Source organism: Morone saxatilis, unplaced genomic scaffold (assembly GCF_004916995.1).
Source record: "Morone saxatilis isolate NCDOM2014 unplaced genomic scaffold, NCSU_SB_2.0 Contig8, whole genome shotgun sequence".
In the NCBI taxonomy this organism is placed as follows: Eukaryota; Metazoa; Chordata; class Actinopteri; family Moronidae; genus Morone; species Morone saxatilis.
The window spans coordinates 4091964-4115037 of record NW_023340257.1 but is presented as its reverse complement, the minus strand read 5'-3'; the positions used below and the strand labels follow the sequence as shown (position 1 = coordinate 4115037).

Below are 23074 nucleotides of genomic sequence, written 5' to 3'. Positions count from 1 at the left end.
ACATATACCGTCGAATTTGAATTCATAAACATATTCTTTACTGCAAAAATAAAAAATAAGCTATAAAACATGACCTGAATTAATAATAGAAATGAATCGTTTGTGATGCACAGGTAATAAGTGTAAATATAACTTGTGTTATTATTATTATATATTATATTATAACTAAAGCTGGCCCTAAACTAATCTGTATGACACACTGTTTTTGTCTGAATAACTTGGTGTCAGTCATCGGCCCCAGCACTGGAGACCATCCTCAATATGACAGTCCCATCCCGCACAGTGCATCCTGGGATCCTGTGTGTGTTTGAGCAGGTAATGAGCAGATGATCGCACTGAGGACAATAACACAAAGTATATTGCGGTGAATGAAGAGCAGCGCTGGAACTGGTCTGAACTGGACTGAAATCATCCGCACAATACCCCCCCCCCCCCCCACCCAATCTGCATCTCCAACCCCCTCCCCACACAGTCATGTTAGCCAGAAACAAGCACGGGGTTCCGGTTGATAGCTTCAAAATAAAAGACCAACGAAGGCTGCTGCTTAGCAAGGTATTTTGCGTGAGATAAAGGCGCCAACATTAACCTTGTAAGACCCACTTTGATTGTATCATCATTAACAAGGAAAAAGGTTAAATTAACAGAAAACTGCGTGTAACACAGTAAAATAATAAGCGCACAAAACAGTAGACTATGTTATAAATGAGGATGATAAATAATGTTATAAAGTATTTTTCTGTATTTTAATAAAAATATGGATGTAAGTGATGCAGGAGGTTTGCCATTACTTTAATGCATTAGACACATGAGTAAGAACAAAGAAAATAGTCCTGAATCCTTTAAGAAACCGAGTGTTTTTCTGTACTTCTGAGCGCGTCTTTATGCTTTTATCTTGAAGATAATTTCTACCCCTTTCCGGTTTTAGACGTCGTGTTTCTCAGCAACTTGACGCGAGAGGCGCTCAGCTGTTCAGTATCAACAACAGCAGCTACGGGGAATTACCATCCTGCTGCTGAGACAAAGACAGTTAACTATCAGCCAACTGGCAACTAAAACCCTCCGGACACAAGACCCTCAGCGGCCCCCCAGCTGTTCCCCTCAGATCCAGCTGTTTTTTTTTATTTTAGAAATAAAATCCCAACTTTCACGCTGAATACGCGCTCGACTGTCCTCACTGTACCCGCGCAAAATAAAGGGAAGGGGAAAGTCACCGAGTGAACAACAGTGGAAGAAACTGTAATACCTCAGCTCAGTCTGATCCAGTGTAATCAGCTGTGTGCGTGCGTGTGTGTGTGTGTGTGTGTGTGTGTGTGTGTGTGTGTGCGCAGTATGTAACACACTGATTAGAGGAGACAGAAGGACTCAGTGGATAAAAACACCCACAGACTAAAGTTGATCACGGAGCAGCAGACTGTTGCAGCCTCACCTGCGGCCGTCCAGCAGAGAGACACCCGGAGAGGAGACGCTCTCAGGGAGGGAGAGGACTGCAGAATGATGCCTGTGTTAGGTAGTGTCACTGTGAGATGGTGATTCCTTCCGTGAGTCAACCTCTCTTCTCCAGTGAAGTGCACAGTGTGTGTGTGTGTGTGTGTGTGTGTGAGGAGCAGAGCATCCTTTGGTGCGGACAGCCTACCCGAGCCTGTGGATTCAGGGACAAACGGAGCCTCCTCAGTCAGATGTGTCTCTGCGCGTCCAAATGTCCCTCGGCGGCCAACACACAGGGCAAAAGAGCGTGTAGGGCGTCTCTTTGGTGTCTTTGAATCACTATATTTCTCCTCTCATCCTCATTGCAGCCGCTTTATAGCAGCGCAGGAGCGGTGCACAAACACCAGCGCCTCCCCATTGGCCCGTGGCTGAGCTAGAGACCAGCCGCAGCCAATCAGAGCGCGCCAATATTACATGTGTGTTGTTTCTCAATACTAAAAAATAGTTGGAGAATGTTTGGACACAGAACAGCTGATAATTATGGAAAACAAGACACTGAAAGAAAAAACAATGTGGTCTATTGGAACACTGCATTTGAATGTGATGCTACACAGAGACAGTTATGGGAACTAAATGTCCTCATTCTGCTTTGAAGCACTTTCAAACAATAGAAAGTGAGTCAGGAGAAGTCTGAAAGCCTCAGTGGGGTCTTTGCTCTGATTTGACAATGTAGTGCATGAACTGCGACCGAGTGAAGTCCTAATCCTTGTTTTCTGTGTGGAACAAAAGTCTATAAGCACTGCTGCCACACCTTCAGGATATATAGGCTATAAATCCTGCCATCAGCATGTGAGTTGACTCACTGTTCACTCCCAACTTCATACCTAACGTCTAATTCCTAGAAGTACATGAGAGGAGGGTTCACATGGTCCCCAGTGGAAAGGACAGCTGAAAACAAAAACCACTGGCAGGAATACTCACAGCGAGGGCGACACCTTGTGGCTGCTACTGACTGTGACACTGAGGGTTTGTGCTGAACGCTGTGTATTTGACTGAACATTAAAGCAGCTGGACAGATAGACAGTGAGCTGAAACTCTCTATAAAGCTCAGTGGAGCTGATTCAGATGCAGATGAGGTGAGAACTCCCTGGTGGATCCTCTCTCTGAGCGACCTCTTTCACATTCTCACTTCCATAGATTGTTAGAAAAATATTGATTATAGCCACTTTAAAGCTGCAGTAGGCAGTTTGTTTTTGGTATCACTGGGTAAAAAAATCCATCATAAGCTTTCAGTACATTGTAATTCAAGTAGTCGGAGAAAAAACTGGACTTCTACACCTCCTCTCTGGTTTCAGACTTTAGTCAATCATAGTCCGTCGGACCCAAAGTGTCTGTATGTGACCACCTGAGAATGAATTTAACAATCAACTGTCTTTCTCCAGAATCATTTTCCTGCACCTCTAGTTAAAGTACAATAGTTAGTTAGTTTAATGTATCAAAAGTACATAAAATGGGCTCACTTTAGTGTTTTATTATGTTGTTTAATTTACAACAGTGAATTATATTATATAAAAAGTACATTTATCTGTAAAATATAGAGTAGAAGAACAATCGAATAAAATGTAGCACAAATACCCCAAAACTGTACTTTAGTGAATGAACTACATTCCACCACTGTTGATAGATTAAAACAGGACTACCACAGACCCAGGGGCCCTTAGAGGTCAGGAGGCCACTAAGCCAGAGCCTCTTTATAAAAGGGACTGTTATTAAGAAATGTCACTGGACTCAAATCCTGTTGAAGTTAAGAAACATTCACCAGAAGGAATGCTACATTTCATCATCCCTACTTTTGACTTCCTGAAAGGAACTGGATGACCCTTTGACTTTAATGTAGGCTGGGGTTTATCCTCTTTTAATTCATATCAAGCACCAAGGGCTGACTTCATTAGCACGTCACAGTATTATGTTTTACTGTTGTGTGCTTGTGGCTAACTCTTTGTTTCTGAAAATAGCCACAGAAATATATCTGAAAATATGAACAGGGATCACCTAATAACACGGATGTTGGACCGTGGAATACTAATCTTTAATTTCTTTAGTTTCTATCATATATAATGTTACAGTGTTGAATCTAATCTGCTCTGAATGCAAAACGTTTCCAATGTCTTTCGTGGATTTCTTGATATGGTTTGGAATTTCCCCATTGTGGGACTATTAAAGGAATATCTTATCTTATCTACACAAACTGCACAGAGGACAGCACGCACCGTCCAGTTAAAAGGTTATTAGTTTTTAACACTGAAACACAGAATGTTTCATCAGACACTGAAAAACACACACACACACACACACACACACACACACACAAGTAAACTAGAAATAAACCAACAGACGTTCATCAGTTTGCATTTACTTTTCAAATTTATTGTTCAAATCTTTAGTATCTTATCTTTTAGTGTGTTGGCATAATTATACATTGGTGTGGTGCATACAGTAAGTCAGGACTGATAACAGGAGTGCATCTGTAAATCAATAGATAAACTTGGGATTTGGTTTGAATAAAGCTTATACACACAGAGGGAGGAGACCTTTAGGTGCTGCTGGGAGACCGGACTCTAAGGAGGTATTTCTCTTACAGTTCCACACAGATCTGTTGTATTGCTATCCGACAAGGCACATGAACAAGTTTGCGTGAACAAACAATACTAGAAGCTTTTTCTCCCAAAATGTTTCACATCAAACCTCAGCTGGCTTGAATCTGTCATTTATAACACAGAACACAAACTGTACACATAGATGTCCCTCCTGAAAAACAACATAACATTCAGAACCGACATAATAATATAATATAAATCATACATCACAGAATCACTATAAATCAACAGGGTCTTTGGCTAGTATACTTTAAGTGCAGTCGCACAGTCCTGCCTCGGCATATTGCACCCTCCTCGCCACCCAGAGCCACGTAGAGAAAAAGTTCTGTCATTGAGCGAGGTTTGGGGGGAAAAACAACTAAAAAAAACAAACTTGGAAACATTTTGGAGCTCCTCTCAAAAGTTTTCAATAACACAACTTTTTCAGGATTGGTCTTAAGTCAGAGTTCGGGTTAGACAGAGAGAACTGGTCTACAGGAGGCCCTTAAGCTGAACTGGTTTTATATCCCTATAAGAATGCATAAATATTTTACTGTTGTCAGGATTTAATGAAGATTTTTGGTGTGGTTTAACAATTTAGATGATATTTCAGGAGATGTTTTTCTACCCTGAAAAGGGCATAATTCTGGAAAGAACTCCACTGTTTGTATTTTCTGGCGATATAGGAATAGTTTGACATTTGGGGAATGCTCTAATGATGTAATTATTACACAAAATTTGATGAAAAGATCAACATTACTTTTACATCTGTGCGCTCCATATGAAGCTACAGCCAGGAGGCTAGCTTGATCAAGATGGAAACCGCTAGCCTGACTCTGTTCAAAGGTAACAATAAAATCACTAATTAAGATGTTTTATTTGTGAAGTTGGTTTTAAAAAACAAAAAGTGTAAGAGGATTTTTTATATTTGGACAGAGCCAAGCTAGCAATTTTCCCCTAATGCCAAACTATTCCTTTAAACATGTCAAACATCTGGACAATACACAGCTATTAGTAGCTTCAATGTATGTAAATTGTTTTAGTTTTAGTCTCTTTGAGGGACATAGAACTGTAAAAAGTGAGAGACTTAAGGGACATAAAAAAATGATTATAGAGGTTTGAAACATACGTGTCAAACCCAGTCAGGTGTAGCCATCGGACCAGTTCAGTTGTAGCGAAACACAAGCTCCAGTTCTGAGACTACAGGCAGGTCAGAGGTGGAAGAATGGAGGAAATGTAGCTGACTACAGAGAGAGACGCTGGGGTCTTCGACCAATCAGAGCATGCTATGTGGTTCTGAACAAGGGGTCTCTGTACAGGAAGCTGGACCAATGTTCAGTCAGAGGACGATGTTTCTATCTACACGTAACTCGACTCATTCTCGTGTTGAGTGTCATGGTCTTCAAACATCATTTCACGGCTCAACTATGAACATATTAGTCAAGGAGAAAGGCACGAGCTCCTGGGGCCAAGGCAAACGACTGCTGCGTTCTATCGTCTTTCTTCTCACCTCTCTCTTGCCTTTTCTCACTCACTCCTCACATACTTTGTTCCTTTTTGCAGCATTCACACTGCATGCTGTTTATTTTATGTAGTGAATCCCTCTTGACAAGCTCCCTTCTTATTCTAACACTGCACAATTACAGCCGTACATTCAACTATTTATTCTGATTTAGCGAACCACAGTCTGACACTACCGGCCTTTTCGTGCCGGGGCATCTCCATTTGACTGAAGAATTACTCTTCCTCGTCCCCGATCCTCTCAACAGCTATCCTACATACTGTCAGCCTTGTTCTACACACCTTCATGCTTCAATAACCAGCTAACCACCCCAGTTAGACAAGTAGTGTCAGCGAGACAATCAAGCCTATAAATCAAGCAGAAAGGGTAAACAGGAAAGAAAAGAGGCAACAACAAACCCTGATTTTCATCAACAACAATCCCTGTCTTCTCATTGTTGTCTCTTAGTCTGACTTTTCTCCCTCATCGTTTTTCTTGGTCATGTTCCCAAATAAAGCACAATAAACACACATGGTGCAAGAAAAATGCACCAAAATATTTGTTATTCCTTGGCCTCATATATAAAATCAGAATATTCAAACAGCAACAGTATTAATCCCAAAAATATAATATATAAACATAAATATATCAATTAGTTTTGCTGGATTTTTATTTGTTTTTTTTTGTTTTTTTCAATTGGAAGCACATGCCACCCTGTGGTGACAGCTGGCGTCTGATTGGCTTAGGCAGAGCGGGGTCTGCGGTTGCGTGATTGGAGGATGGGAGAGGTCAGGAGTACTTGTCCTGGTGCGTTCAGAGGGGCCATCATCTGGAGTTCAGCCTGGGAGCCGTCTGGAAGACATCCAGAGGAGAAAAACATCACATCACGTCAGAGGTCAACAGAGTGGACTGTCAGGAAGCAGGAAGTAACCACACTGCGACAAGAGCTGCACTAAACATATGTGCGAATCCAATGTCTCCATTCACAACACTGATTAATAATGTCTGTTTGTTTTAATTAAATATTAACCAGACATCTCTGATAGTAATAAATGATTGATAGTTGATCATTTATTGTTTTTTAACAGAAGTCTGGCTCAAGAAATATTCCCAGTGTGGTGTAGAAGCATTTTCAGTCATCGAAAACTCTAAAAAAACGTGGTAAACCTGACAAACACACCAAACTCAACTTAACTGGAGTAAAATTGCTCTTGAAATATTTATGTCAACACAATTGTTAAAGAATTTTGAGTTTTGAGTCACTTTGGGCTGTTGCAACAAGATATCACAATATTAAAGTACCATAAAATGTCTGTCTCTTTACCTTCTAAACGCTCACTGGGTCTGTCTGTAGTTTGATGCTGGGCAGGCAGCGTACAGTGACTTTATTAAAGCTATGTGTCTGAAAACAGCTGCCTGCTGCAGCTGGAAACGATGCCGATAAGAGCGGAGTTATAAAACCAAACAATGCTCTAAACGAGGCTAAAATGCTGCGTAGAACTGAGGGGGAAAAGTATGGTGATAATTCTTTGTGGGTTTGACCCTATTAGTGCCCCCTTTCCCATTTCACATAATCAATTGGTCCATTGTTAATATAAAAATGATTTATTAGTGCAGCTTTAAATAGTATCACAGTATATCAACTATTGGATGCTGCTTTTGAAAATCCTTATTTATGGGTGATAACTTGATGAAAGTCGGCATTAAAAGGCACATCTCACAGTGATCAGCGTAAACATGGTGGAAATAACACAAATAAACTGCTGTTCTGTCAGTTAGGGTGGAATAACACAAGAAAAACAAAGCTTTTTATACAGCTTTCAATTGAGGAAGATTTAGCAGACTCACCACAGACAAATGTCCGTTCTTAGCTTTGGCCACCAGTAGTTCTGATCCAGGCGTGAAGTCTATGATCCCCTCTTTCCCCTGACCCACTGTAAACTTTATACTGGAAGAGGAACACAGGGATAGTCAGACACATCCTTCTGCTTTTTACCACTTTCTACCTGTAGATGTTTGTGTGTGTAGGAGTAGAGATGTATTATACTGCTGTTAGAATTATGTAAGGACACATTGTGAACATTGGCACCGTAGTAATCAACATGCCAAGTGTACATTCATGTTTCTGCTTCTCACCTGCCCTGGTTGATGTTGATGCTGTTTATTTTATCGGCACAGATCGCAATCTTGGTCAAGGTCTCAATCACATGGTCGCTCTGCAGAACCACGTCTCCCTGTGGACGAACCATCAGGCGGTGAAAACTCACAGCAACACTCATTTACACTCGTACAGAGCTACACGAGATCTGGTTAATATATTATTAATTGTATTATTATTAACTTATAATATGTCCTTGGATTCACCTTCTGTTTGTTGTCCTCACTGGGCACGTGCAGAACAAACAGGCCGTCGCTGAGAGAGCTGACTGAGATACCTGCAGAGGAAGGACAGTATTAATGAGTAATGAACCCAACGCTGTCCTCGCCATAGACTGTAAAATAAATAGTGGATAGAGCCACCATGACGTCACCCATTGGTTTGTGGGTAAGGGTTACTGTTCTGAAGCCTTGGGTTTGGCATTATGGCAGTCACCAGCGTATTTATGGAGCCAGAAGTGACCATATTTGGACAAGAGCGTGGAGCTGGGAAACACAATGATTGCTATGGCTCTATCCTGATTGACAGGTTGCTGATGTAGCGACTTGTCAACAAACAGCTTGTGTTTTACTCTAAATTGGACCATAATTTACTAAATGAACATCATGCCGTTTGGAAGAGGACTGAAACTAGCGATGAAGACCATTAACTCATCAGGAAACTGTTTACTGTCTCTATAAGGTCTGTCGACCTCTGACCTTTCAGGGCTCCGTACTCGATGCGCTGCTTGAGTTTGGCCTCCTCTACGATAACGGCACTGTTAGAGGTGAGCAGCAGCTGGCGGGGCCGGGCCTTGTAGCCTTTTCTGTCGTACTTGGTGACTGGAACTGCATACTGGGAACAGAGGGATGACGGTCAAAACACTTGATGACAGATGGCATTTAAACTGCCCTTTGTTTTGTGACTTTGCTCGACTAACCTTCATCTTCTCGCTGCCTAGAGCCTGCACCACTTTGGGGTTAATGTCCTCCCCATCTGAAGAAGAGGAGACAAGCTGTTAGAATCTTTTACATTGAGAAATATGGAGCCTGTTGTAGCAGGAAAAATGTGTGAGCCTTACTGAGTCTTGTGCTGACAAACAGTTTGGGCACGCTCTGTGGGTAGTTGTCCTTCTTGTCTTTGAAGATCTCACTGGCGATCATCTTCTGCTCCATCTATTCAAACAGATCTGATTACAGCGAAGCAAAGGCAAGAAGCAGCAAACAAGAAACCTGACAGCCAGAGTACAAAGAGCGTATCCTGACTGGTGATGGGACAATATTCACCTGGTGTTTCCACTCAGGACTGATCTTCTTGCAGTAGCTCCACACCATGTTCTGCATGCACAGCTTACGCAAATGCTCTGACGCCTAAAGACACAGACAGAATGTTTTCACAATAGCTCTGCTGGCAGAAAAAAGCAATTCAGTTGTGCTGCATATATGTGGAGTCATGATACACAGTGTGTGAGTAGTCACAGTGTAAGTGAATATACCTATTGAAACATGTCGGCTAACATTCACCTTTGAACTACATCCATATACAATATGTGAAAACCCACAAGTGTACATCTAAAATTATGGATATGATACTGTTGGATCACATTTGTCATTAATCGTCTACTAGCTCTCAATAAAAATCATTAACATGAACTGATACTAATGGGACATAGTGCACATGAATATATATTATGTTGAATGTATGGATGAATTTTTATTATTACCCTGTTTACAAAACGGAGTTATAAAATAAAAAAAATAAAAAAATATTTGATCAATAACTATCCGAACAGGTCTTAAGCTTCAACAACACATCCTCAAATCCTAATTTGGTGTTAAATGTTTTGGCTGTCCTCACAGAACAATGTGGTGTCTCTACCATATTGACCTACATATATGTGTGTTTTATTCCCACCTCAGTGAGAGCAGCTGGAGGTGTCGGCCAGCTCTTGTCCAGGACGTTCTTGGGCAGGTTCCTGCGTAGCGTCATAAGGAAGGAGTAGCGCACGTAATCCAGGAAGTACTCGTTCTCTGGACAGCGCTCCTTGTGGCGGTAGATGAAGCCTTTGATGAACCTGAGGATGAGAGGAATAAAGGAAAATTAACAGGGTTTACAAAACCTAGACATATTATGCTCATTTAGTTGAGTAGAGTTGTATTTCTAACACAGTGAGTGTATTGCGCCATGTGCTGGTCTGTTGCTGTATTGGTCTGTACCTGCGGATCGTATCAGCAGCCTGTCGCCTGCGCTTGGCCCTCCTCCTGGCCAGGACCCCTCTCCACCAGGCCTGGATGGCAATAGCTGTAAGGTACATCACATACATCACAAACAAATACAAAGTTGCACAAATTGTTTGTTAGACAATCTGTTAGACAAACTCTAAGATGACATCAGCAGGAGAAAACGTTTCCTCACCTGCGGTTCGGAGTTTCTGGTATTTGGACCTCTGGCTGTAGCCTTTCCATCCTGCCTGCAGCTTGGTGGCTGCGGGGTGAAAAGAAAAAAGAAGGGAAAGGAGACTAAAGGTTTAAATCTGTGGCCATAATGAAAATATGTGGCACAAATGAGTTGTGTCAGAGGCTCTAACCAAGACTGTGTTTCCTGGTCTCTAGTGCATCCTCGGTGGCAAACAAGGTCTTTGGGAAACGGATGAAGATTTTGGATCTAAAAGGTTGAGATTAAAGTAAAGCATGTGCATTTGAAATCAGATGGTTAAGTGCAGCTCAAGGCAACAAAGGGTAAAATCAGTTTTTAAAAATGCATGTTTAAAAGAAAATAGGTTTAACATTACTTCTTAAACTTTTACTAAATTATATAAATACATTTTGACATTTATATTGATCTGTGTGCTGCTGACCTGCCCAGTTTGTACTCCTCAGGCTTGTATCCCAGGTGTTTGACCAGTGTGGACACTCCATCAGACAGTTTCCCCTGCCAGTTAGGCCATGTGTCTGGACACAGGGACTTATACCTAAACAGACAAAAACACAAGTAAATCCTAGAATACTGGTTCAGGAATAAGGCACATCCTTTAAGCAAAAGAGGGTTTAAACCCCCACCACTTCTATAGCCTGATCAGCCTGTGAAAGTGTAGCAGATGGTCCTGGGAAGAGAACTATGTCAGGTTTAGAGCTGAAACTATTAGTCGATTGACATCAAAAACTAAAACTTGATAACTGATTAATGGTTTATGTCATTTTTCCAAAGCAAAAATGGCAAATGGTCCCTAGTTCCAGCCCTTTTCTTTGTCTTATGTGACAGTAAACAGAATATCTTTATCTGCTGGTCACACAAGACAAAGAAATGTGTTAAGTAATATTGGGCTTTAGGAAATTCTGACATTTAACAGACCAAATGATTCACTTAGAAAATAACTTGCAGACTGATCAATAATGAAATAAGTGTTTGTTGCAGCCGGACTAAGGTTCAGTCCTTAGGCAGCGTTGATGATGTAGATTTAGAGTTTAGGAACAGAGCTGACATATTCAAAGCAATGAATGTGCTAGGAGGAGATGTTTTGACAGGATGGGACACATCCTGGGTCTAAACCTGAAACCTTCCTGTTATATAAAGACTGGAAACCAAAACCTGTCGCACCTGGGGGAACAACACTACCAGTGCAACAGCAGGTATTTACTTCTAGGTAAGGAATGTCTTTTTGTGTACAGCTTGGTTATGGATGTCTAATCCGGACAATTTGACTAAACTTAGAGGTCATATTGGTAATGTAGTAGAATACAAGAATGGTACATATACGGTACTTGATTATATTCTTGATACAGAGCTTCCATGTGATTGTACATTATTGGTAAAAAAAGAAAAAAGCTGATCACCTCTGAAGGAAGACCTCGTAGCGCCGTCTGTAAGCAAAGCCGGCCCTCCTCACCCTCAGATTCTCCATCAGCCCCAGATACTTGACCTGGTGACGGATCAACACCTCGTCAAATCGAACTGGGAAAGGAGGAGAGGTGGAAAGAAGTGGGAGAGGGAGACAAGAGAGCAGGGTCAGATCAGTCAGAGAAAAATGTAAAGTCTGTTGGACAAAATGAACCAGAAAAAACCAGTAAATGCTAAACAACAGTAGTAGGAGTGACAGAGGACAGAGAAACAGTGTGGAACTAACAAAAGGACCACTGTGGACAGAAACAAAGGCCGGCCCGATATACTGACGACCACACGGAGAGTTACACTGCGGCCACTCACACAGCTGAACTGTTTTGGAGGGAATTAGCAAAAGCACAAGATTAACATGATGTTTCTGGGAATATGTTGTTGCTAAGCTGCTTCAACTGTGTTTACAAGAACTATTAGTGTATGAAAGCAAATAATATCCGTAATCACTCAGATCAAATGAGTCACTTCATGCTGGGAAATCTTAAAAATATGACTTTAAGGGTTATTTTGAAGGTTCACCAATTCAGATGGTAAATATCGAATAGCCTTTTTCTAACACATTCACATTTAAGCTGCTCAAATTCAACTCGCATTGGTTGGTTCAAATTTGAGCATCCAAGCTCTGAAAGACAGTCAATTAAGCTGAATAGAATCAATCCGATTTCTTTCCAAAAGTCTACTGTGTGTAAAATACAAGAGGAAGAAGTATCTTTGGTAGTCCCGAAGTCACCATTTGAAAATGAAGCAAATAGTTTTTTTAAATGTCAGACACTTCTGCAGATTTCACAAAGGGGAATTCAAACTACAGAAATTCAGGTTTTCAAAGTAAAACATTTACAAGCTGAACCATGGGTAAGCACAAAATGGCAGAAATATCCATTTTCCATCTCATTACTCCATCACTTATTTTTACTGATCACAGCTCATACATTTTACTTCCATTGTGGAAAAGGGAAAATAAACACTTGTGTTCTGGTGAATAGCAAATGCTACTGGATTCAGAGTGTACTGCGTGCTGTAGACAAACTCATCCAGTTATCCAGGATGCAAAAAATAAAAGTATTGAAAATCATTTTTTATTTGCACACACTAGCTGTCACAATGATTAAATGGTCTGAAGATGACCAGGGTTTTGGTTTCTCAATTGATGTATTTTCCATTTATATTCTGTCACTTGGAGTTCACTATGATGGTTCTGTCTGTTCAGACTCAAGGTTTCAAAGGATACTCTAAGCATTTCTACCTTCCTACCTTGTACCATAATAAGCAAAAAACAAAGACTCTGCTTCATACCTGCTTGCTTGGAGTCATTGGGCTTGATGCAGCGGACGTACGACGGCTCCTTCGACATGAGGATCTCCATGAGTTTCGCCAGACTGGCTTTGAACTGGGTGGCTGCCTGGAGGGGCAGACACAGAGAGATGAAAGCTGGTTAGGAAAGGATGAAGAGACGAAGGTGACTGGCAGTCCAGTAGAGACTGAACACTGGGCCCAGTGTGGAAGACTGGGACTCTAACTTGCCAGCCTGTGACAGTACCCTGTTCAAGTGTGTGTATATGTGTGTGTGTGTGTGTGTGTGTGTGTGTGTGTGAAGGGCATACAAGTGTCAGGGCATTCCTCATTGAGTGGGAGGCTGCAGAGAATCCCCATCAGACTGCCCACTCAACACTGGAGAGGGGAAACACACCCCTGTTTGTTTTGCTATGGGAAAGTATGTTGGGATGCATATATATGATAGTATGATTTATAAGAGTGTGTAGGAAAGGCAGAGAAAACCCCGGGACACAAAGAGGACATACACACACGCACAACAAGGTATCTCACCGTGTCTGGGCGCTTCTTGTCACTCAGCTCCTCCCTGTCAAAACACTGGGTGAGGATCTTGTTCTCTGACATACACATGACCTGCAAACATACATAAAGGACATTTTTAACCTCTGAATTGGGCAAACACTGTGCAATTTTCCCTTAAATGTATCACACTATCCAAGTGAAAAAGTTTGTTTTATAATCCTCCTAATTCCTGTTACTTTAAAACTCACCTCTTTCAAGTTCCTGAAGAGCAGGTCGTTGTTCTTGTCCAAAAATCCTGAGTGAGAGAAGATGATACATGTACTGACTAATCACTTCCACTAAAGTGCCCCACAGTTGTCACTGGTTACATCCAGTAAAGTCTGATCCTATTGTTGAATATATTAATGAATATTGTCAAATAGCCTTTATTTAATACAGAACTACTATAAATTCACAGATAGTTCCCTTAAACCTTTATCTGAAACAGGCTTATATTAAAAACAGATATTTATTTCTTAGTATTTCATCATATTTTGGTAAAACGCCTGCCTCTTTTCTCATGTGCTCTCCTTTTAATTAGCTGTTAGTGCAAACTCAACACTTCCTCCATGTATCCCTGTGGTCTTGATATATTCTGTATAATGTGCACTCCCATAGCCCTAATTTCATCAGTGCAACCACAGTCACGTCACACTCACCACTCTGAGTCTCTCTTCTCGAACAGAAATGTTGTTTCTATTGACTTAATATTTTCATATGGCTTCAATTTTGCTGATTTTCAAACATTGTTAAGCTACTGTCTGTGAAACTCAGCACTTCCTGCGAGGGTTTTAATTTGAGGCATCCGCAGGAAATGTTGAGTTCTATTTACCGCAGCTCAAGAGCGCTTAAACAAATCAGTAAAAGCCATTGGAGTGACCGTTTGCAAGTTCCTCACTCCTCAGTTACTGTTCAAGCTTTCTGTTCTTGTTCGGCATATTAGGTTCACCATAATAACAGTGGCAGATTTACCACTCAAAGTTCTTTACTAATTTTGGATTAATTCAGTAATGTATCTTTGATTTTGCTACCAGACTTCATCAGCTGTATCTGGATAGCTAATTAAGCTAGCATTAGCTTGATGAGTTGGTTGAAAACGCTGACTCAGGTGGACTTTTTAATGTGTCCAGTTGACTAAAACTAAAACCTTGTAAAGGGGTCTTAACTGTGAACTTGATGGTTACATACAGGCGACTATGTAAAGACTCCTCACCAGATGGATGGAAATAAAGAAAAAGTGTCTTGTATTACAGTAGCTAGTTAGTTCCAACATTATCAGTATGATAACGTAAAATGTAAGCTCAAACCTTTATTCCATTCTCTCTAACATAACCCCGTCTAGCTGCTTAGCCTACATACTCAGGGAAACAAGACAGAGATTAGATTTACAAATTATGTCCATATTTTAAATAGTGCCTTCTCATTTTTAACTTTACAAGAAAAAAGGCTTTTAGGACGAGGACTTTAGGACAGGAATGCTCTTGCAGATGACCGTTTTGGCTGTGGTTGTTTGAGTGCAAACGTCCCCAAATCCAACAGAGCAGAACAGAGCTGCTAACGGTGCAGGACTGGAGGAAATGCTACACAGTGGATGGGCTTTTTGATTTTAACAGAGCCCGTAACCACATCATGTGAGGTAACTCTCACCAGGTCTTTATTAGCAGCCAGCCTTTATGTGTTTGTGCTGGTCATTGTTTGAATGCTGATATTCACTTGATAACTTACTGTAACTCCCTTCACATTGAGACAGAGATATAACATCTGGTTGTTTTGGTTTTAACATGTGTTATACTTAACTAAGGGTACTGGTATTTAGTACTGGAATTCACCCCAGCACCAAATATCCAAGGACTTGAGGTCACACTGGCCTTGTTTACAGCAGCTGTCTCACACACACACACACACACACACACACACACACCGTTGACATTGTAGTTGACCTCTCCAGCGTAGTGCAGCAGTCTGAATTCGTCACGGCTCATTACCTTCCGGGTCTTTGCATCAGCCAGCTTGTGACTGCAGGGAAACACACACACACAGCATGGATATATCAGTAAATGGACTGGACACATATTCAATAGTTCACAGTCTGGCACCACAATCCAGTCAACAGCCAGACCTTTAAGTACAGCAAGTCCAAACTGTTTTGGGTACATTTGTGGCACTGCAGAGGTTATACAAGACCAGGAATCAAACTAACGTGACAAAGTGTGCGTGTCCTCCAACAGTGTCCTCCAGCTTCTCTAGGAAGGTTAAATCACTGGCGTCTCCAGGTCTCAGGCACTCCTCATCCTGTGATAGGAGGACAAAAAGAGCAGCAATAAGCCATTGTCTTACAAGACTATGACCACATATTGCATGTGTATCTGTTAGGATCAAACCAATGAATTCATCCTTTGTTACACAGATGATACCATTTAGGATACAGGTAGTTGAGCTGATAGTTGAGTACCTCTAATGCACCTAAAATGCTGTTTCTTGGTTGTTTAATCTGTCTAAAAACCAAAGCGTGAAAACGACAATTTGTGATTTTACAGGAATTATGTGCTAGACTAATTTCTGGCCAAGAGAGCAGTGATTTCCTGGAGTCACGTTGACGACAGAGTTTCCTAAAATGTTTAACTTTCCCTTTAAGATGACACCTTATCTTGCTATAAGTTCTTTAAGTTCTTTGGGTATATCATATTTTGGCAGATAGGGCAGGTATTATATTTGGCAGAAATCCACTTCGAGAGTGAATTTAATGAGGTAGCTTCCTTGTGAAATAAAATCTTGGTTTTATATCCTCTGAAGCAGAATCAGAGCAGAGTGTGTCTCCTCACCAAAATGGAGATGATGCCTTTGAATTTCTCCTCCACCAGGTCACAGATGATCTTGTTGTTGAAGTACTGCACCGGCTCCCACTGCAGAGACACAAGACCCCTTAAATTAGCGCTCATGAGAAAATAAATCTTGTCCAGCATATTAGTCTAAGCTTGATACAATTACAACTGTTCTAAGCTATTAAATGACTGTAAAGTCAGTCATCTGCAGAATCCCAGGAATCCTGGCACACAGAGACGCTGCTCACCCACTCGCATGTGGACACACACATGAACACAGAGCTCCATGGGCTGAGTGCAGCAGTGTTAGGTTATGTTAGCGCTAACAGCCACATAATTTCCACAGAGATGACAGAGAGTGCGGCCCACAGCCCTGATGTCAGATGATAATGGGCTCTTTGAGAGGTGAGTCCAAGTTTCTCCCACAACCTGCTCTCTGACCAGTGCATTTATATTAGACTGAACACAAGAGGCCTTTGTTCCAAAGAAGCAAAACAAAACAATATAAATGCAATGAATATAAATGGGGCAGAGACAAAGGAAGAACTTGAATTAGATATCCTCGGTCAATGCAGACCTCTTTTGACATGTTGTTTCCTTAAGAGCTATTTTAGATTTTAACTGTGAATAAATAAAAGACACAATAACTCTAACAATAACAGGGTTAAAAGATTAATTTCTAATGGAGCAGCATCTTCTAAAAATATGTGCACTTAGTGTAAATCACTTTGAGTGAAAGTCTCAGTGAAACGGCAGAGTGATAAATTAAATTACCAATTTCACATCAAAAAACACAACTGCAACAGCAATCACATTAGGAGCTCTTTGTGAAGGCTAAAGCCTGGCTGAGGGAGGAGGGATGGAGTGATAATGGAGGGTGAAAATGTCAAAGCATGATTAAAGTGTACAGACACTGATAGGACCGGAGGAAGAGAGTAAAATAAAAACAAAGGCTTTCCACTTAAATACATATACAGAATCCAATTGAAATGGAACAAAGGTGCGTTAACGTCTGGGACAAACTAAGGGAGAGAAGAAAATGACGTCTGACCGTGATGCCTTCAGCCTCGTACTCCTCCTGCTCTGACTTGAGGGTGAGCTCGATGAAGAGCTGCTGCAGCTTCTCGTTACAGTAATTGATACAGAACTGCTCAAAGCTGCAACACACAGCAAGAAACACAACAAGGCACAGGGTCAGACACATGTTACTGGTTTTCTTACTAATGGAGGTTAGGGTTGGGGCTCATTATTGACCATAGAAAAAGGCACAGGGTCCACTTACTGGGAATTTCTGGAGCTTTCAGCTGCATTTCAGCATATGAAGTCTGCTCAGGTTGCTCAGTTACCAACTGAGCAAACTCCTGCTGCCACTGAAGGCCATGAGATGCAACTGAAAGCTCCAGGAAATTGACTTTAAAAATCAAACTGTAGGTGTAAGTGTTTTTTTGCTGCATTACTTTAAGGTTTAGAAGGATATATAGATGTTCACATTTAAAGAGTTAAGCCTTTAATTCAGAATGAACATAATTAATACTGTACCTGTTGTGCTGAAAGACCTCAAAACCATAGATGTCCAGCAGGCCAATCACTGAGTAATTCTTGAAGGAGTCATCCTGTTAGGGAAAAAGAACAAAACTCGTCTTCATCATATCTATCTAAAACAGAGCAAACTCTAGTACACACAAAGCTTTAAAATAAAGATTTAAATTCAAAATCATGAAAATGGATTTTCACTCCAGGTTTTCTGCATTATGTTATTATGTTCATCTTGTGAACCTGTAAATGTCCACAAGGTGGAGCTGTGCTATAATAGATTAAAGGGGAGACACCAGTGCTCTCCACTACAGTGTTGGATAATGTCTGGACTTAGTTTGAGAAATACAATCAAGAAAATTTAAGTGAAAATGTATCAAAGATTTAACTGTGCAGTCATACCAAGTGTCACTGTACTGAGTAAGTGTGTGTGTGTGTGTGTGTGTACGTATATAGCCAGTGAAAGCTTGATCTTGTGGTTACCAGCCAGGTGAAGGTGCGTCCATACACTGCCTTGGACAAAGCTCCCGAAGCTGATGATTGCTTGTTCTAGGTTCAGTGGGCTCATCAACTAATTAAGAAACACACAACACACACAGCACACACACACACACACACACACACACACACACACAACACACCACACACAGGCAGGCAAAAGGCAGACAATAACAGAGTACACAAGATCAGCAGATCAAGTTCGACATGTTACAATATAATTACAGTGGACCAGACCAGACATTACACAGACAGGAAAGCTTTGTATACAAATGCTTATCACATACGCATACTACAATGAGAGTGTGTATCCAAACCTACCTCCTCTCCCTTGGCAATTATCTTCTTGTGTGTGAGTGCCTCTGTCAGCACTGCACCATTCACTCCTAACAACTGGAAAAGCACAACAACATTAGCACGCCTCGCCAATGACAAATAACCGATCTCCAAAACAGACAGACGTCATGCCACTTAGCAGCCGTGACATCCTGCGTATGGTATCTGTTCATTATGTCTGTCTGATGAAGTATAATTGGAAAATTGAGGCAGGAAGGAATGGGGGATGTTTCTAAGAAAAACGTTGTGTCCAAAGTATGATTCACATTTCTCAAGCAGCGCACATTTAAGTGGTTGGTCTTCATCAGCATTTGTAAGACATATAGATATGTAAATTAGAAGAAAGTGTGTGGACGAGGCTTACTCATAGCTCTATGAATTTCAAACTTAAGTCCATATTTACCAAGCTTCTCAGAGTAATAAATCAGTCCCAAACATTCTCAAAGTTATACGTTTATGGTCCCATTTTTAGGATTAGGAGTAAAAGCAATCTCGGCCAATATTCAGTACACCTCCAGAGGTGTCCTGACCTGTTAGGAGTTACTAGGTGGTGGTGTTCAGGCTGAGCTTCATAGATAACTTTACTTTCAGGGCGACTCCTGAGAGGAATTCTGTGATGCTTGATAAATACGAGCCTAGGCCCTCTCTCTTAAATCCCATCTCCCCCTGGCCTGTTAGGAGTCTTTATGAACCTGCTTGGTGCAGCATCTTACCCTGGCCAGGTACTTTATCTGTGTGTCAGAAGTGATGCAGGCGTTGCCTTCTTCCCCGCCGTACTGCACATTCCCCAGGTGGAGCACACTGGCGATTATGTTCAACAACTCCTACAGAGAGATAACACAGAGAGGGAGGGGAAGGAAACATAAGGACAATATGTGAAGAAAAATATAAGATAAATAGTTACAAAGAAAGTGCAGAGTGGTGACACAGGAGGACATTCATGGGGAGGGAGGGGTCAAAGGTAAAGAGATGAGAGGCTGCGGCTTGATTAGATTATACAAATCTGAAGTTACTGCCAAGGCTATCTTTATGAGAGATTTGACAGATAAGGGAAGCTTTGATTCAAATTAGGTTACGGATTCAACAGGATAGGAATGTAGCAATGTGCTCACCAAGTATCAAACCAGAGCTGCACACACACACACACTCACACCTGCTCTTCACTCTATAAGCAGTGTGAGATCTAAAAAGCTCTGGCAGTAGGCCCAGGCTCAGGAACATGTAGGAAGACTCCCACGCTGAGCACAAATAAGTTCTCACCATATAATAACAGCACGCACACTTACTCTGTCTAAGAAACACTTTCAAATACAAACATCCACAGTACAAGACTAAAACAGAAACAGCCTCAGCCCCCTCAGGCACTTGGAGTACTTTACTGTTCATAGTGAAACTCGTGCTAAAGACTGTCAACAGCCTTTAACAGACAGTCTGGGTTGTAATCTTTGTAAAGTTTGTCTTGGGTACATCTCAACTTTTTGTTTCAAGAATTTAGTAGTAATAAGTGAAAATGCACGTCTTCATCCTGCTTTGTGCAGAGGGAAGTGGTCAGAGCTTCCACTTTCTCCGTCTACTTCAGAGAAAAACATTTTCTTGAGTTTACACCTCACACACTACTCTGGGTGACAAAACAAACATGTCAGGCATGATTTACACAGCTTGGACTCCTTACCTCCACCTCGTCCTCGTTGAAGCCAATCACAGACAAGGCTTTCCTCACCACTTTCCAATCACTGCGATCGTTGATGGAGCTCACTTTGGGACAGTTACCCTGTGGAAAACACACACACACACACACACAAAACCCTAAATCACTCTGAACACACATATATTTATCATCTGTTTCAGCTTTGTATTTCCTAGTAAAGCTCTGAACATGTCCAACAAAATCCATAAAGTAGCTGATGTGTAAACACGTAAACACCTATTTATATGTGATGTAAACACCTATTTGCACAAACAGATATATGAGGTGTTTTTGCTCAGTAGCTGTTTGTGTGTGTTCATTGAGGGGAGGGTTCAGCTAGTGCCTTAAGGCAGATTTGCCCCCTGAGGAAAGCTCCTCTTGCGGTACTGAGAGCCTATTAACCAGAACTCCCACTGGGACACACACACACAAACGGTTCAGACCAATAACTTCTGAGGGAGGGAGGGAGAGGGAGAGAGGGAGAGGGAGAGAGGGAGAGAGAGGGAGAGAACAATCCCTGGGAGGCAGAAATCTCAGCGATCTGTATACATCCTAAACAAGGGCTAAACATCCTATCTCCACCCATCGCTCACACAGACCAAACACGCTCCGTTTGCTAAATCCGAGTCGGAGCCAAATCCTGTCAAACCTCTCTGGAAAGTTAATCAGTGCAGCGAGTTGACAGCCTCTACATGCATTTTGCACACGGAGCGATGCGTGACCACGTTAAACACAGCAGACGGCTGACTGTCAGCTCTTAAGTCAACACCGAGGAGGGGCTCAGCGAGCGAATGAACATGCGGCACGGGATGTACACCGTTCCGCGCACGTATACAACAGCCGTGACTCTTCATTCACACAAATGACGCAGCAGTACCGGGTGGGAGGGGCTAGCGCAGAGACAAGCCCCCAGGAAGCGAGCCAATCACTGCAGAGTCCTGTTGTTATGGTGTGGGCAAATAAGGTGAAGGACACAGAGTGAATTATGGGCCTCGTTACATCTCTTCCCCTGCAATCGTTCAATAAGAGCAATCACTTTCTTTTGCCCTCTGCTATTCGCTTCCTTCTTTACAGATCAAAACACACGGGCAGACAACGCACGCGAGGGCCGCAGTGGTCAGGTGGCGTGTGATGCTGTAATCGAAAGCTGCAGTCAGCGGCGGACTCGGCAGACACCAGCACAGGATTAACCGACCATGACGAAGGCAGCCGACACCGCTGAGGCTCAATGTCAAACGGGCTGACTCTGCTCTGCTCAGAGAAAACAAATGACTGCAGCCCGTGAGGAAGAAAGACTGAGAACACGACAGAGGCAGAGGCGACTGTCACCTTCAGATGGCGGCAGTTATGTAGCAACCGCAGGGGATGTTTCTGTTCTTATTCTGTCACCAACTTATCAAAGAGCTCCTTGAGCAGTGAGATGGATTTAAGGAGCCAGAGCTGGCAGATATTTCCACCCAACCCCGCTGCACACAAACTTCAGACGACACAGTGGGGCAGCGCTGCGCGTCCTCCCTCTGCTGCTTCTTTCTGAGATAAAAAGATGACAAAGACGAACTGCAGCAGCCCGCCGAAGCATTTTTTTTACATCCCATGACGTCACCCCTCCCTCCCTCTTCCTCCAACACCACCACCACCTCCTCCTCCTCGTCCTCCTCCTCCCTGGAGGCCTGTCACCAGGAGCTGCAGCTAAAATGCCTCCTCTTTCACTGCTTAATTACCTCATCCCTCTCACCTGCACACACACACACACACACACACACACACACACACAGATGTGAATGCACACACACAAAGGGAGGTGGGATAGTCATACGCACTTTTCTTGCACACGCTTCCTAAGTGAGAGCAGAAAGGCGAGGAAGAGAGGAGGGGGTACGGGGCGATAACATCGTTCTCACATTGTTCCGCCGTGTGGGTGTTTGGCTCTCATTAGCTGCCTTTGTGTTTCGGTACCTAAAAGTCAGGATGTGGGTTTTGTGTGTGTCAAGTACAGCAGAATGCCGTTTGCCCTTCTGCAAGGCAAAGAGGAAAAGGAGTGCCGGTGGAAAAGTGTAAGAAGTGAAACTGCCATTAAATCAGTTGTCGCTTTCTTCGCGCGCGCGTGCGTGTGTGTGTGTGTGTATACTTCCTCAAACTTTTGGGGCCTTATCACAAAATCCAGACAAACAATAAAAGCAAGACATCCGCTCTAACGGTTATATGGGCTGAATTCAAGAAAGCTTTGTGACTTGGTGGGCAGACAGCAGCGAGACAAAGAAAGAATTTTTCTTAAAAACTTGTGACTTTGGAGAGATAACACAATAAAAAGAGAGAGAGAGAGAGAGAGAGAGACCGAACCCCTCAGCAGGGGAAAGACCCGACTCGTGACTGGGTTTAGAAACGCCAGGATATGAATAGAGGCCGTTGCAATCATGTCATGAGAAAGTGGGTTAAGGGGGGGAAAGAGGCAGACACACACATCACATCATTCACCCTGCAACACACATACAAAGTTGCTAGGTGATGGGACAGAAAGGGGGGGGTTATTTGTGTGGAGGGGAAGGAGGGAGAAAGATAAAGAGAAGGGGAGAGATCATTTTGCTCTTTTCCTAAACGCAAGAAAGGAAACAAAAGAAGGAGCCCCCCCCCCGTCCTTAAAGTGAGTCAGACAGGTTTCTCTACATCCAGTCTCACAGACTGAACTACACGTGGGCGCCACACTGGTGTAACCGGGGGACCCTTGAAAGGAATTGACATATTATCAAAGCCTGATGAGGCATCATGTGTCCT

General features: G+C 42.3%; 2 protein-coding genes across 2 annotated transcripts in view; both read right to left on the bottom strand.

Annotated features, from left to right (window-relative positions):
• The window catches only part of LOC118341322 (large neutral amino acids transporter small subunit 4-like), a 32174-nt gene extending 30380 nt beyond the window's left edge, over nucleotides 1-1794 (bottom strand). The window contains exon 1 of the mRNA XM_035679547.1: nucleotides 1634-1794. The gene's annotated coding sequence lies outside the window, so the exon portion shown is untranslated. The remainder of the gene's footprint in view (nucleotides 1-1633) is intronic.
• A 2031-nt stretch (nucleotides 1795-3825) lies between these two features.
• Nucleotides 3826-23074, bottom strand: part of LOC118341280 (unconventional myosin-Ic-like) — a 60196-nt gene continuing 40947 nt past the window's right edge. The window contains 27 exon segments of the mRNA XM_035679496.1: nucleotides 3826-6414; nucleotides 7411-7510; nucleotides 7699-7796; nucleotides 7927-7997; nucleotides 8419-8554; nucleotides 8640-8695; nucleotides 8781-8874; nucleotides 8986-9069; nucleotides 9614-9773; nucleotides 9916-10000; nucleotides 10115-10183; nucleotides 10287-10363; nucleotides 10557-10670; nucleotides 11533-11650; nucleotides 12887-12992; nucleotides 13418-13498; nucleotides 13636-13682; nucleotides 15348-15442; nucleotides 15627-15718; nucleotides 16249-16329; nucleotides 17300-17405; nucleotides 17788-17903; nucleotides 18265-18321; nucleotides 18323-18352; nucleotides 18601-18672; nucleotides 19329-19439; nucleotides 20288-20386. Of these exon segments, the coding sequence (XP_035535389.1) occupies nucleotides 6388-6414; nucleotides 7411-7510; nucleotides 7699-7796; nucleotides 7927-7997; nucleotides 8419-8554; nucleotides 8640-8695; nucleotides 8781-8874; nucleotides 8986-9069; nucleotides 9614-9773; nucleotides 9916-10000; nucleotides 10115-10183; nucleotides 10287-10363; nucleotides 10557-10670; nucleotides 11533-11650; nucleotides 12887-12992; nucleotides 13418-13498; nucleotides 13636-13682; nucleotides 15348-15442; nucleotides 15627-15718; nucleotides 16249-16329; nucleotides 17300-17405; nucleotides 17788-17903; nucleotides 18265-18321; nucleotides 18323-18352; nucleotides 18601-18672; nucleotides 19329-19439; nucleotides 20288-20386 (2382 nt within the window). The 3' untranslated portion in view covers nucleotides 3826-6387.